The 12,222-nt window shown below is 45.2% G+C and overlaps 1 protein-coding gene across 1 annotated transcript; it reads left to right on the forward strand.

The window, feature by feature from the left end:
* The first annotated feature begins 894 nt into the window (after window positions 1-894).
* On the forward strand, window positions 895-4,387 carry LOC136504356 (ATP-citrate synthase alpha chain protein 3). The gene is made up of 11 exons (XM_066499263.1): window positions 895-1,171; window positions 2,006-2,182; window positions 2,283-2,525; window positions 2,677-2,728; window positions 2,824-2,938; window positions 3,077-3,158; window positions 3,315-3,410; window positions 3,570-3,671; window positions 3,755-3,871; window positions 3,986-4,102; window positions 4,219-4,387. The coding sequence occupies exons 1-11, from the start codon at window positions 1,073-1,075 to the stop codon at window positions 4,285-4,287; spliced, it is 1,269 nt and encodes a 422-aa protein (XP_066355360.1). The 5' UTR covers window positions 895-1,072; the 3' UTR covers window positions 4,288-4,387.
* The last annotated feature ends 7,835 nt before the right edge of the window (window positions 4,388-12,222 follow it).

Raw genomic sequence — 12,222 nt, forward strand, 5'->3', positions numbered from 1 at the left:
TTTCTAAAACCTTTCCTCCACGGGTCTATTTATGAAAAACTTTAAAAAAAGCTAAAATATAAAAAATTCGGTAGCAGCCACAGCACTGTCATGCTTACATAAAAAAGGCTCGAAATTTTATAGTTTTGTTCTAGATAAAAAGAAAATTAGGACCGGCCCTGGCTACGGCATGCCAGTAGCGTCCGTGAGACCGAGCGCCAACGGTTTATTAAAAAAAAGGTAAAAGATAAATGCTTGACCTCGTAGCGATGAAAATGGTAGGAATATTTTTCGGCCATATTGAAAACCGAATCTGTTTAGAGGAGTTGAGATCTGTCCATATCTGAGTCTAGATATCTAACATTCGATACCGTATCCGTATCCGAATACTCAAATCGCATATTTATAATGTCGATATCCAATCGTACCCTACCCGATATAGTTGACACTATCCGTATTCGATTCCAAATCAAAATAGAAATACGAAAACAAATATAATATCGATGATATCCGTCCGTATCCGATCTGTTTTCGTCCTTGCTCATAGCTGCTGCCGGACACATTTGCACGTTTTCCTCTTTGTTTGACAAAGCAAGCACGGCAGCAAGCAACTGAGCGTTCTTCGTTATCCGAGCATCGTTTTTGTCGTCCGCGAATCATCAGCTGCAATAGAAAAACTGACACCGATTTCTGCATCCGTGTGTAGTGAGATCCGGATGCGGATGCGGATGCGGATGCGGATGCGATGGGGTCCTTTGTGGGTTGTATACAGTAGAGAACATATCACACCAACCCAGCCAGATCCCATCCACCTCCAACTCCAAACCAAACCAAACCAAACCGGCCGGGGGCCCCACCCAACCAGTGACCGAAAGAAACCAGCAACAACCAACCACGGCGGCGCGTCGCGGTCGCGGTCGCGGTCGCGGCTGCCCGCCGCTTTCCCTGCTCTCCCTCGCGGGGCCTCGCTATATAGTCCTGCCCGCGCACCCGAATCCCGAACACCGGTCGTCGCCCGCCCGCTGCAGGCTACAGCTACGCACGCACCTACTCCTCCCCTTAGCTTCCAGAAGGCTCGGCTCGGCCGGCGGCGATGGCGCGGAAGAAGATCCGGGAGTACGACTCCAAGCGCCTCCTCCGGGAGCACCTCAAGCGCCTCGCCGGCATCGACCTCCAGATCCTCTCCGCGCAGGTCGGTCGCTCACTCCCCAGTCCTCCCTCCCTTGCCCCTGCTCCTCGCTCTCCTGCGGTGCGGTGCCTGCTTGTCGGATCGCCTCGTCGTTGGGCTGTTCCTGTTTGTTTCGTGATTAGTAGGTGAACTGGCCAGTGCTTTGTGTTGGAATGTTCAGCACGTCTTCCTTTTATATATGAGAAATGCTCGATTGATAATAATTGGTTTACTAAAATGGATTTGCAAGGTCTGTGACGGTGGTGATTGAACCCATAAGATCCAAAAATTTCTAAGTAGCAGTATACATATAGTTTGGTTTAGAAGAATTTTACTCTGATCAACTGGGTCTGTGTCAAAAATCAGTAGATCATCTAGGTAACGCCAGCAGATTGTCTTCGTTTTTAGTTGCCATTCGCTAGATAGGAACAACCAGCTCATTTTACTTGAGTTCTCTTTGAAGGTGTGCTTGTTTCCTTTTAATACAAAGTTTCCTGAGCTCTATTCCTTTGCTAAGAACAGGAACTTGTCAGTGCTTCAAGCAAGTCAGGTAAATCCATTGCATAGTTCGTTTCACCTGCCTCTTTCAGTGTGGAAGCCTTTGAACAGTTCCAAGAGTTTTCTGCTGTCATTGATGCTCTGCGAGAAACCCCAAATGCTGGGTTTATTTGTTGTAGAAACACTGATTGAGTTTGATTGGTTGTAGAAACACTGATTCAGTTTGATTGCTCCTAAGTGAGTTGGTTCAAGTTCTGATGTTCTATATTAGCTATCTTTTTTCATTCACTATAGCATACCTTTTTTTTTTACATATTCCTTAAGACCAGTTGATTGAGATTTCAGAATGCTTAATCACAGGTCACACAGTCAACGGATTTCACTGAGCTTGCAAACCAGGAGCCATGGCTCTCATCTATGAAGTTGGTTGTGAAACCTGACATGCTCTTTGGGAAACGTGGGAAGAGTGGGCTTGTGGCCCTCAACCTAGATCTTGCCCAAGTCCGCCAATTTGTTAAGGAGCGGTTGGGAGTTGAGGTACTGTCATGGCTAACATCTTGCCATGCTTTTTACCAGCACAGACTTGATTGTTAAAGCTATTTATAATCTGTATGAATGGATTTGCTCACTTATCTAGGTCGAGATGGGTGGCTGCAAAGCTCCGATTACAACCTTCATAGTTGAGCCATTTGTGCCGCATGACCAAGAGTATTACCTTTCAATTGTATCAGAAAGGCTTGGCAGCACCATTAGTTTCTCAGAGTGTGGAGGTATTGAGATTGAGGAGAACTGGGACAAGGTTAAGACCATCTTTCTTCCCACAGAGAAGCAAATGACACCTGATGCATGTGCTCCATTGATCGCCACCCTGCCATTGGAGGTAAGCTATTGCACTGTTACTTGTCTATTTATTATACCATTTGTTTGTTCCCAGTAGGCTTGGAACTCATTACTGCTGGTAATTCTCAGATTCTTGGTTAACCATCAATTCTCAGTTGATTCTTCATTGATTATCCGTGCTTGAATTTCAGGTTCGCACGAAAATAGGTGATTTCATTAGAGGTGTATTTTCTGTTTTCCAAGGTACATAACCCTTGCTTTTGAAAGGCAAACAGTTTGTAATTGTTGCTTTTCCAGTTTCAACACTCAACATATGATGCTCATTGGTTCTTTTGCAGACTTGGATTTCTCATTTCTTGAGATGAACCCATTCACCTTGGTAAATGGTGAACCGTATCCTCTGGATATGAGAGGAGAACTAGATGACACAGCTGCTTTCAAGAACTTTAATAAGTATGATTCTGGCTTTTGATGTACCTCACAGATCCCAGTTGCCTCCTTCATATTAGTCATACCAGCCATTTTTATGTAAAAAGTATAGGTTTTTCTACTGTATTGCCAATCATAACGACCGCTGTTTTTCATGTACAGGTGGGGTAACATTGAGTTCCCTCTACCTTTTGGAAGAGTTCTCAGTCCTGCAGAAAGCTTTATCCATGAGCTGGATGAGAAGGTATGTTCATGTAAAAGTGGACAACTTATATTCGATTCCATCCTTCCCCCCTGAAGTATGCTATCTGTAAACCATTGCTCCACTGTCCAGTGTTCACATTTCTATTTGGATTAGTTTATTTTGACAGTTCTGTATGAACCATCTCTCTTCTTGCAGACAAGTGCTTCTCTGAAATTCACAGTACTGAACCCAAAAGGACGCATTTGGACAATGGTTGCAGGTGGTGGTGCTAGTGTCATATACGCGGATACTGTAAGCCTGAATTTCATGCAAACCCTCCTTCAAGTTTCTTTGCACCTTTTGATACGTTTTCATGTTAACTTGGGATAGAAGGAGCTAATATTTAATGACAAAATGTGCCATATGTGAGGTGCATGGTGCAATAGTTTCATAGTTCCTCTTGGATACCAGGTTGGAGATTTGGGATATGCTTCGGAGCTAGGAAATTATGCAGAGTACAGTGGAGCTCCCAAAGAGGAGGAGGTTCTGCAGTATGCTAGAGTGGTTCTGGATGTAAGAACAGTAGAACCTTTCAGCAGTCTATCTATTCTGTTCATTACATCTGTCTTTCATGAATATGTTTTGAACTTGTGCAGTGCGCTACCGCTGATCCTGATGGCCGTAAGAGGGTCCTTCTTATCGGAGGAGGTATTGCTAACTTCACCGATGTTGCTGCAACATTTAATGGCATCATTCGGGCTCTAAGAGAGAAGGTAAATTGGACCGCGAAGTTTGATAACCGTTCAATTCCCCAACCACTCCCACCTGTCTCCATTTAAAATCTTCACCAATCTTGTTTGTTATTTTGTTCCGGAATCTGGTTCCAGGAATCCAAATTAAAAGCTGCAAGGATGAACATTTATGTCCGGAGAGGTGGTCCGAACTACCAAACTGGACTCGCTAAAATGCGCACCCTAGGTGCGGAACTTGGCGTTCCAATTGAGGTATGATCTCTTTATTTCCTTAAACGCCGCACCTACCATTTCCTGAATGGGAATCATTGGGACCGGTCCATTCCCCATAAGAGATGCCCTGATTGTGCTCAACAAATGCATTGCAGGTCTATGGACCAGAGGCGACCATGACTGGGATCTGCAAAGAAGCCATTGATTGCATCATGGCCGTGTAAATCACAAATGTAGTTGTGCCATTTGAAGTTGCATCCGTTTTGTATCTGACGTTCAATGTAAGCGATTGTTCCAGTAAAACAGAGAATTGTTGGATTGTAATATGGCAAGTGGGCCTGTCCACAATATATATATATATATATATATATATATATATATATATAGGGAGAGGCTATTCAGTAGCCAGCTACAGAATAAGTTATTCTGTAGCCACCTCCATTTACCATAATTTTATATACTAATTTACAATAATGTCAATATATATTTACTATAGTTGGGTTACTATAACACACGGGGATATTTACCATAACGTTATAGTAAACCACTTAGTAAGAAGTTACTATAATCTCATAAATTAACATAGTAATTATCGTAACTCAAGATGGCTACAGAATAAGTTATTTTGTAGCCAGCTACAGAGTAGTAGTTATATATATATATATATATATATATATACACACACACACACACACACACACGCTCAACAATCACAATATTATTGAGAATTTCCCCAATCACTCTCTTTCATGGTATCACGGGAAGGTTACGATCTTTTCCGCTTCCGCTAATCGCGCGTCTCCTCCCGAGACCGCGCTGCCGCCGCCAGGCGCCCGATCGCCGGCCGGCAGGCCCTCTTCCTCCTCCGCGACCGCGTGCGCCACGGCGCCTACGCGACGCGCTCTCCTCCCCGCGCGACTGGTCTCATCGATCGTCGACGCCAGCGCGTGATCTGGCTGGTCTTCCCGATCGCCATCGACCGCGCGTTCCCGTTCGTGATCTGGCCATGTGCATGTGCGTGTGATCTGCTCCATGTGCTTCTCGTACGTGATCTGGCCAAGTGATCCGGCCAGGTGCGTCCGTGCGTGATCCACGTCCGCGCGGCCCGACGTCCCCCGCAAGTGATCGCGCGGCCTCGACTTGGCGTCGGGGTCATCTCCTGATCCGATGGCTGAGACGGAAGCAGAGCGCGAACAGCGCGAACGCGACGCCGAGAAGGCAGCGGCCGATCGTGCAGCGGCCCTCGATGCGTACGAGGCCAAGTACGCCGCCGTCCACACCGCGGCCATCGCCGTCCTCAACATCAAGGTCCTCGTGCCCTTGGTTCTGGATCGCGCCGTCGACAACTACAACCGGTGGCGCGCCATGTTCCTCACCGTCTTGGGCAAGTATGCCCTCACCGACCACGTCCTCTCTGACGTCGACAACGCCGATCGACCGGCGTGGGTGCAGATGGACTGCGCCGTGCTGACATGGATCTACTACACGATCCACGCCTACCTCTAGCAGTATGTGAGACCCCACTAATGGGCCTTGGGCCGGTTTGATGACGGGCTGGGCCAGCAAACTACTGTAGCTCTGGGTGCCGTTACTGTAGACGCGAAAGGGTTATCAGTTACTGTAGCCACGAAACTACTGTAGCGACCGCCCTTAGTACCACCTCGGAACCAGAGGGTGGGTCGAGCCAACTTAAAAACCCGAGCCCTGGGAAGCTAATGTACTCCGGTTCGAACCTTTTGCGCGAAGCGAGGACGAAAGCGCAAGAGAGTTAATTAGCAGGCGTGGTCCATTCCTCGGTAGAGTGGATCTTAGCCGTTTTCCCGGGCTGGGGCGTTACACAGTCGACGATGAACCGCAAGCCCAACGCTCGCGACGCCTGGACCTACCCCGGGAACGAGTTTCTCGGCTAGCGCGAATCATGCGCCCTGCTGCTTTCGGCGGAGTTTCGCACAGCGAAACAGGGCTCGACCTCGATCACTGACTTCTGCCGCCGTCTTGAGACGATGGCGGCGACTCTCGGCGACTACGGCGATCCGATCGGGGATCGCACCCTGGTTCTCACCCTCCTCCGCGGCCTCAACGGCAAGTTCCGGCCCATGGTCTCCAACCTCAAGATGCGGCAGCCCTTCCCCACCTTCGAGGAGGCTCGCATGCTTCTTCTGCTCGAGGAGATCGACATCGACGACATCGCCGCCGACGAGGCGGCCGGGGCATCCGATCCGCCGGCCTCCTCTACGTCGACCGCCCTCGTCGCCGCTCCACGCCCCCCTGCCGGACGCCCCCACGGTGGCCACGGCCAGGGCACCCAGGGCGGTCACGGCCAGGGCAGGCCCACCAACCAGGGCGGCGGCCACTACGGCCAGCCCGGCCAGAGTGGCCACGGTGGCCAGGGCGGCTCGCAGCGGACTGGCCGCCGCTGCGGTGGACGCGGCCGCAACCAACAGCAGTCAGCCAGCAACACCAACGCCGGCTCTCACCCCCGGCGCCGTTCTACAACCCATGGGCAGGCCACGTTCAGTTTTTGCCATGCCCACCGAACGCCTCCGGGACGCCGTTCCGTCCTCCACCGGCTGCCTTCACCGCCCAGCAGCAGTACGTACAGTAGCCGTACACCCTTGGGCCTCCTCCAGGTTTCGGCTACGGTGCACCGCCACCACCACAGCAGCAGCAGCCCTAGACGCCCATGCAGGGCATGTCCTAGGACCCGTCTAGCCTCGTCAGCAACTTCAACACCATGACGCTGACGCCTCCTCCTTCAGGTAAGCCTGGGCGTTCGAGTTACCTGATTTTTTCGGGTCGGGTAATTCGGGTAATTCAAAATTCGGGTAATGAAAATTGCTACCCGATATTACCCCCGAAAAAACACTACCCGCAAATTCGGGTACCCAATAATTCGGGTTCGGGTTCGGGTATTACCCGATATACCCAAATTTACAGAAAACAATCAACTACACTAAATTTCAGTAGCGATCTATACATAATTTCAGCAGCAATTTGTATAGAATTTCAATAGCAATTTATAGAGAATAATATATTACAGTCACTCATTCAAATAGAGAGAATTATATTCTAATAAAGTGATAAGTTAAATGGTTCAGCTAACAACACATGATAAATACAAAGACAAAAACAAATCTTTGGGTAGTTCGGGTAGTTTGGGTACCGGGGGATATTACCCGAATTACCCAAACTAATTTTGGGTAATCAAAATCGCTATCCGAATTTGGGATCGGGTACCTCGGGTTTGGGTAATTCGGGTCCGGGTTCGGGTAATTCGGGTACGGGTAATGGGTATCGGGTATTTTGCCCAGGCTTACCTTCAGGCGAATGGTATGCTGACTCCGGTGCCGGTGCTCATATGGTCAACAATGCTGGTATACTCTCTAGCCTTCACCCTCCATCGTCATCCGGTCCTTCATCTATCATTGTGGGTAACGGAGCTTCGCTTCCCGTTACATCTATTGGGTCACATTCTTTCTCTGCAGCATGGCGTCCTCTTGTTCTTTCTAATGTTTTAGTCTCACCAAACATTATTAAGAATTTAATCTTTGTACGTTGTTTCACTACTGATAATAACTGTTCCATTGAATTTGACCCATTTGGCCTTTCTGTGAAGGACCTTCAGACACGGAGCGTGATCGCCAGGTGCAATAGCATGGGTGACCTCTACCCATTCTTTCCCGCATCATCCAGCACCACCACTGCCCTCGCTACCACCGCGTCGTCCTCTTCACTTTGGCATCGTCGCCTTGGTCATCTCGGACATGCGGCTTTATCCAAACTTATTAGTTCCAAAGCAATTTCATGTAATAAGCACCAAGTTGATCATATTTGTCATGCTTGTCAGCTAGGTCGCCATGTGCGCCTACCATTTAGTGTGTCAAACTCACGTGCTGCTCATCCTTTTGATTTAATACATTGTGATCTTTGGACCTCTCCAGTTGTTAGTGTCTCGGGCTACAAATATTATTTAGTCATTCTTGATGATTGCACTCACTACACCTGGACTTTTCCTTTACGCCTCAAGTCTGACACTTTCAGCGTCATCTCTAACTTTTTTTCTCATGTGCGCACGTAGTTTGGCTCCTCCATCAAGGTAGTTCAGTGTGACAACGGCCGCGAGTTTGATCACTCCTCGGCCCACACGTTCTTCCTCACTCATGGAGTCATTCTCCGGATGTCGTGCCCATACCCTCTCAACAGAATGGATGTGCCGAGCGCATTCTTCGCACAATAAACAACATTGTGCGGTCCCTTCTGTTTCAAGCCAATCTCCCTCCGGTTTATTGGGCTGACTCTCTTCACACCGCCACCTATCGATAGGAGTTTGCATATCTCTATCTTGCTCTTTAGCTTTCGTATTTACATTGATTGCATTACTCCTTTTGCGGTAGAGATAGCACCACATTAGCAAAACTGTAGTTGCACATTTAGATAGTTTGTCTTTTGCATAGGTTTTGCTAAGGTTAGAAAAAGAGGCCATAGTTTAGAGTTAGAATTTTAAGTTGCCTAATTCACCCCCCCCTCTTAGGCGTCACGGTCCACTTCAATTGGTATCAGAGCCAGTTGGATCAAATTGGACCTTTGGCTTAACCGCTGTTGAGCCGACGCTATTTAGAGTGGTTGGGATGGATACCTCTAGGCCTCCACACTTTGATGGCACTAACTTCCCCTATTATAAAGCTGGAATGGCTTGCTATCTTGAGGCGGTTGATTTGGGAGTTTGGAGAGTCACTTGTGATGGGATGAAACCCATTAAGAATCCCGAAAAACCCACAAAGAGTGATGAAAAAGAAATACATTTCAATACTAGAGCTAAGAATTGCTTGTTTGAATCATTTAGCATGGATATGTTTAACCAAGTATTCACTTTAAATATGGCACATGAAATTTGGTTAAAACTTCAAGAGCTCTATGATGGCACATCTAATGTCCGTGAGCAAAAACATTGTCTAGCTAAACAAAATTATGATTTCTTTACAATAAATGATAATGAGCTTGTTCATGATATATATTCTTGTTTGAATCTAATTATCAATAAGCTCCATTCTATAGGATTAACAAAGCTAGATGATGCAGACATCGTGAGGAAGATCATCTCCGTGCTACCACAAAACAAATGTGTAAGCATCATCACCATCCTTCACAACATGGAGGACTTGAGCACCATGACTTCGGCCATAGTCATTGGCAAGATAGTGGCATTTGAAATGTCACGCAAGATGGGTCAAGAAGAAGCCTCTTCATCAAGCAAAGGCAAAGCTCTTGCATGTGGCAAGAAAAAGAAGATGAAGGGAAAGCAAGTTGAGACAAGTTCAAGCTCAAGCTCCTCAAGTGAAGAAGAAGAAGATGAGGATGATGATGATGAAGAAGATGAAGATTCAAGTGATGATGATCAATCTTCCTCCTCCACCTTCGACCTTGATGAAGAATCAATCAAACTTATCAACAAGGTGGAGAAGATGATCCAAAGGCTCATGTCAAGGGTGTGCCCATCCAAATTCAAGATATCATCTTCCCCAATCAAAGAAATGAGAATCGAAAAAGAAGATGCTATGGATGCGGTGAGTTGGGGCACTTTGTGGAAGTTTGTCCAAACAAGCCCACACCTAAGACAAAGAAGAAGGCGTGCAAGAACCAAGCCCTCACATCAATAAGATCACGGGATGATTCTTCAAGTGAAGAAGAACACCATCACAAGAGGCGAGGGCCCAGGCACTCATCATCAAGCTCTTCACGTGTGTGCCTTATGGCACGAGGTAACGAAAGCTCATCCTCTAGTGAGAATGATAGTGATGATGAAATGCCTTCTTATGAAGAAATTGTGCAACAAAATCTTAATTATGCTAAAGTTTGCACTAGTCAACAAAAGAAGCTCAGGAAAATAAAAGAAAAGCTAGATAGTTCACAAGAAGCATATAAAATTTTACTTGAACAATATGAGAACTTTGCTAATCTTAATGTTGAACTATCTACTAAAATTAAGCAACTTGAGGCTAGTGCAACAACAAATGCATGCACAATCAATGATGAGCAACTTATAAAGAAAAATAAAAAATTAAAAGAAAAGTTAGCTAGCTCACAAGATGCTTATAAAAGTTTGGTTGCTAAAATGGAAACCATATGCAAACATTGTGATGAGCTAACTAATAAAGTTGCTAATCTTGAAGCCGTTAGTACAGCCCTCACCAAGGCATCTAAAAAGAAAAGTTCTAACATGTCTAAAAAGGATGTCTCTACTTCTTGTAATGATTTATGTTTAGATTCATCCTTGTGCAACCAAGTTTGTGTTGAGAAAGTTGTTGTAGATACATGCACACAAGAGGTTGCAAAGGAGAATGAGCAACTCAAGCAAGAAGTAGCTCGCCTCACCAAGGACTTGACTCAAGTGAAAGGCAAGGCAAAGCAAGCCCAACTTCATTAAGATAATACCGTCAAGGGAGTGAAGAAGCTTGATGAAGGACAAACCATGGTTTGCTACGTGTGCCACAAGGAAGGCCACAAGTCCTATGAGTGCAAGGTGAAGAATGGAGGAGGAGCAAAGAAGAAAGAGAAAAAGCAAACAAGCAAGCTCTCCAACACCTACACCCACAAGGTGGACAAGAAGGCCTCCACACCTTATCTCTCTTGAAGAAGAAAAATGGCAAGGTGGTGGCCATCAAGGTAAACAAGCAAGCCAACAATGGGGTCAAACGCTTTTGGGTGCCTAAGGAAATCATCTCCAACATGAAGAGCACCAAAAAGGTTTGGATCTCGAAAGGGAAGTGAGAAGTCCTATGGACTTTGGAGAATTTGAAGAATTGGCAAAGTATGGGTGTATTTCATGGGGTGCATCATGATGGACAAAATTATTGCCAAGTGGGTTAGTGAATACTATGGACCCAAATTCCCCTTTCCATTTTAGGTAACTAGATTCAATTTACTTCAATTGGTATTAGATTTAAATTTTCCTACAATTGGTATCTTTTAGCATCTAGTTACTCTTCATGCCTAGGTTTGCATTTGCATTCTTATATATTTTGTCATGCATACACTAGGTACTTTATATGGTTGGCTTGCTCCATTTCATTCTTATTCCTTGGAGCAATCCTACATGGTTTAAAATTATATAGGAGCACGACACATAGCTTGTCCTTCAATTGTTCATCTAATATGTGCCAAAGTCCAAATTGTAGACAATTTCTCCCAAATATCGCCTTCGAAAATGATTCTCACATTCATGTGATGTCATCTTTCAAGTGGTATTTTTTATTTTAAAATCAATGTCCATGTTGCCTATAAGTATTCCATACTTGTGTGCATAAATTTAGGGGGAGATTACTCTACAAGTTGGAAGTTTTGAGACTAACACCTTTTCAAGCTTATCATGTGTGTAGTAGTATCATTGCAAGGAAAATGGAGTCCCCGGAGTTAAGCATCATACTTCAAATATCTACCACCGATTGCAAGTAGTAGAAATCAAATTGATTTCTACATGTGGTATTTCTAAACCAATATCATCATATTAATTTCATTTGGATATTTATATGCTTTCTCCATGCATTATATAGATTAAATTCCCTTGTGCAATACTTTGCCAATTATGCATATGCTTTGCCTTCTATCATATGTATGCATATATTTAGGGGGAGCTTAGTCTATATAATGTGAGAGTCAAATTTTGTGATCCATTTTACTCTACACACAAAGGATCACATAGTTTGACCCTCCCTTGTGCTACTAATATCTTCCTTTTTGGTGTTTGATTCTAAAGGGGGAGAATTTAGAGGACTAAAAGCAAGCATTAATTTGTAGTAATGGTCCGAGAAAGAGAGGATAGTGGATTATGGATTAGCCTATGTAATGGGAAGAATTTATAGGAAGCAAGGCTTAAATCCATAATACCACATGGGGACATTTGTAAGCGCAAGATAAGTTTTTATGAAGTCTTACAAGTAATATCTTTTGGCATCATATAATCTTGCCTCTTGCATTGCATCCTAGCAAGTAGGTAGTTTTTAAATTTTCAAAATTCTATTATTTGCTTGCTTTGGTCGTGTTGTCATCAATCACCAAAAAGGGGTAGATTCTAAGGAAAATGGACCCTAGGCCCATTTACTTTGTATTTTGGTGTTTGATGACCAACACAACCAAATTGGACTAATGAATTTGCAAGTGTT

The sequence above is a fragment of the Miscanthus floridulus genome, chromosome 14 (genome assembly GCF_019320115.1).
Source record: "Miscanthus floridulus cultivar M001 chromosome 14, ASM1932011v1, whole genome shotgun sequence".
Taxonomy (NCBI): Eukaryota; Viridiplantae; Streptophyta; class Magnoliopsida; order Poales; family Poaceae; genus Miscanthus; species Miscanthus floridulus.